Raw genomic sequence first — 410 nt, forward strand, 5'->3', positions numbered from 1 at the left:
AACCCATCCCTCAGAGGCAGGTGGTACACGTAGCCCCACCGCGATTGGGCCCCGTATCCCACCTCATTGGCTGAACGCTGTGGGCGCAGAGGGCGGCCAGGCTGCGGGGGAAGAGCCTAACCCAGCTCAGGCCCCGCCCCGTCCCCGGGACCCGCCCCCCGCAGCAGCTGCTCTGGACTGCGTCTCCCAGCGGCCTGCGCGCGTCACGTGACGGCGCATGCGCCGTGGGGGGAAGGGGGGCGGTGTCGCTATCAGCCCGGTGCGCGCGGCGGAGCCGGGGACCATGGAGCCAGAGCCGCAGCCCCGGGCCGGCGCGCCCCCTGCGGCGCTGTCCGAGCCCCGCGAGCAGGCGCGGAAGCTGGAGCAGGAGAAGCTGTCGGGGGTGGTGAAGAGCGTGCACCGGCGGCTGC

General features: G+C 74.4%; 1 protein-coding gene across 1 annotated transcript in view; it reads left to right on the forward strand.

The window, feature by feature from the left end:
- Positions 1-234: 234 nt before the first annotated feature.
- Positions 235-410, forward strand: part of BMT2 (base methyltransferase of 25S rRNA 2 homolog) — a 102,973-nt gene continuing 102,797 nt past the window's right edge. Inside the window, exon 1 of the mRNA XM_019514553.1 lies at positions 235-410. Within this exon, the coding sequence (XP_019370098.1) occupies positions 284-410 (127 nt within the window). The 5' untranslated portion in view covers positions 235-283.

Source organism: Gavialis gangeticus, unplaced genomic scaffold (genome assembly GCF_001723915.1).
Source record: "Gavialis gangeticus isolate Ggan-Ray unplaced genomic scaffold, GavGan_comp1, whole genome shotgun sequence".
NCBI lineage: Eukaryota > Metazoa > Chordata > Crocodylia > Gavialidae > Gavialis > Gavialis gangeticus.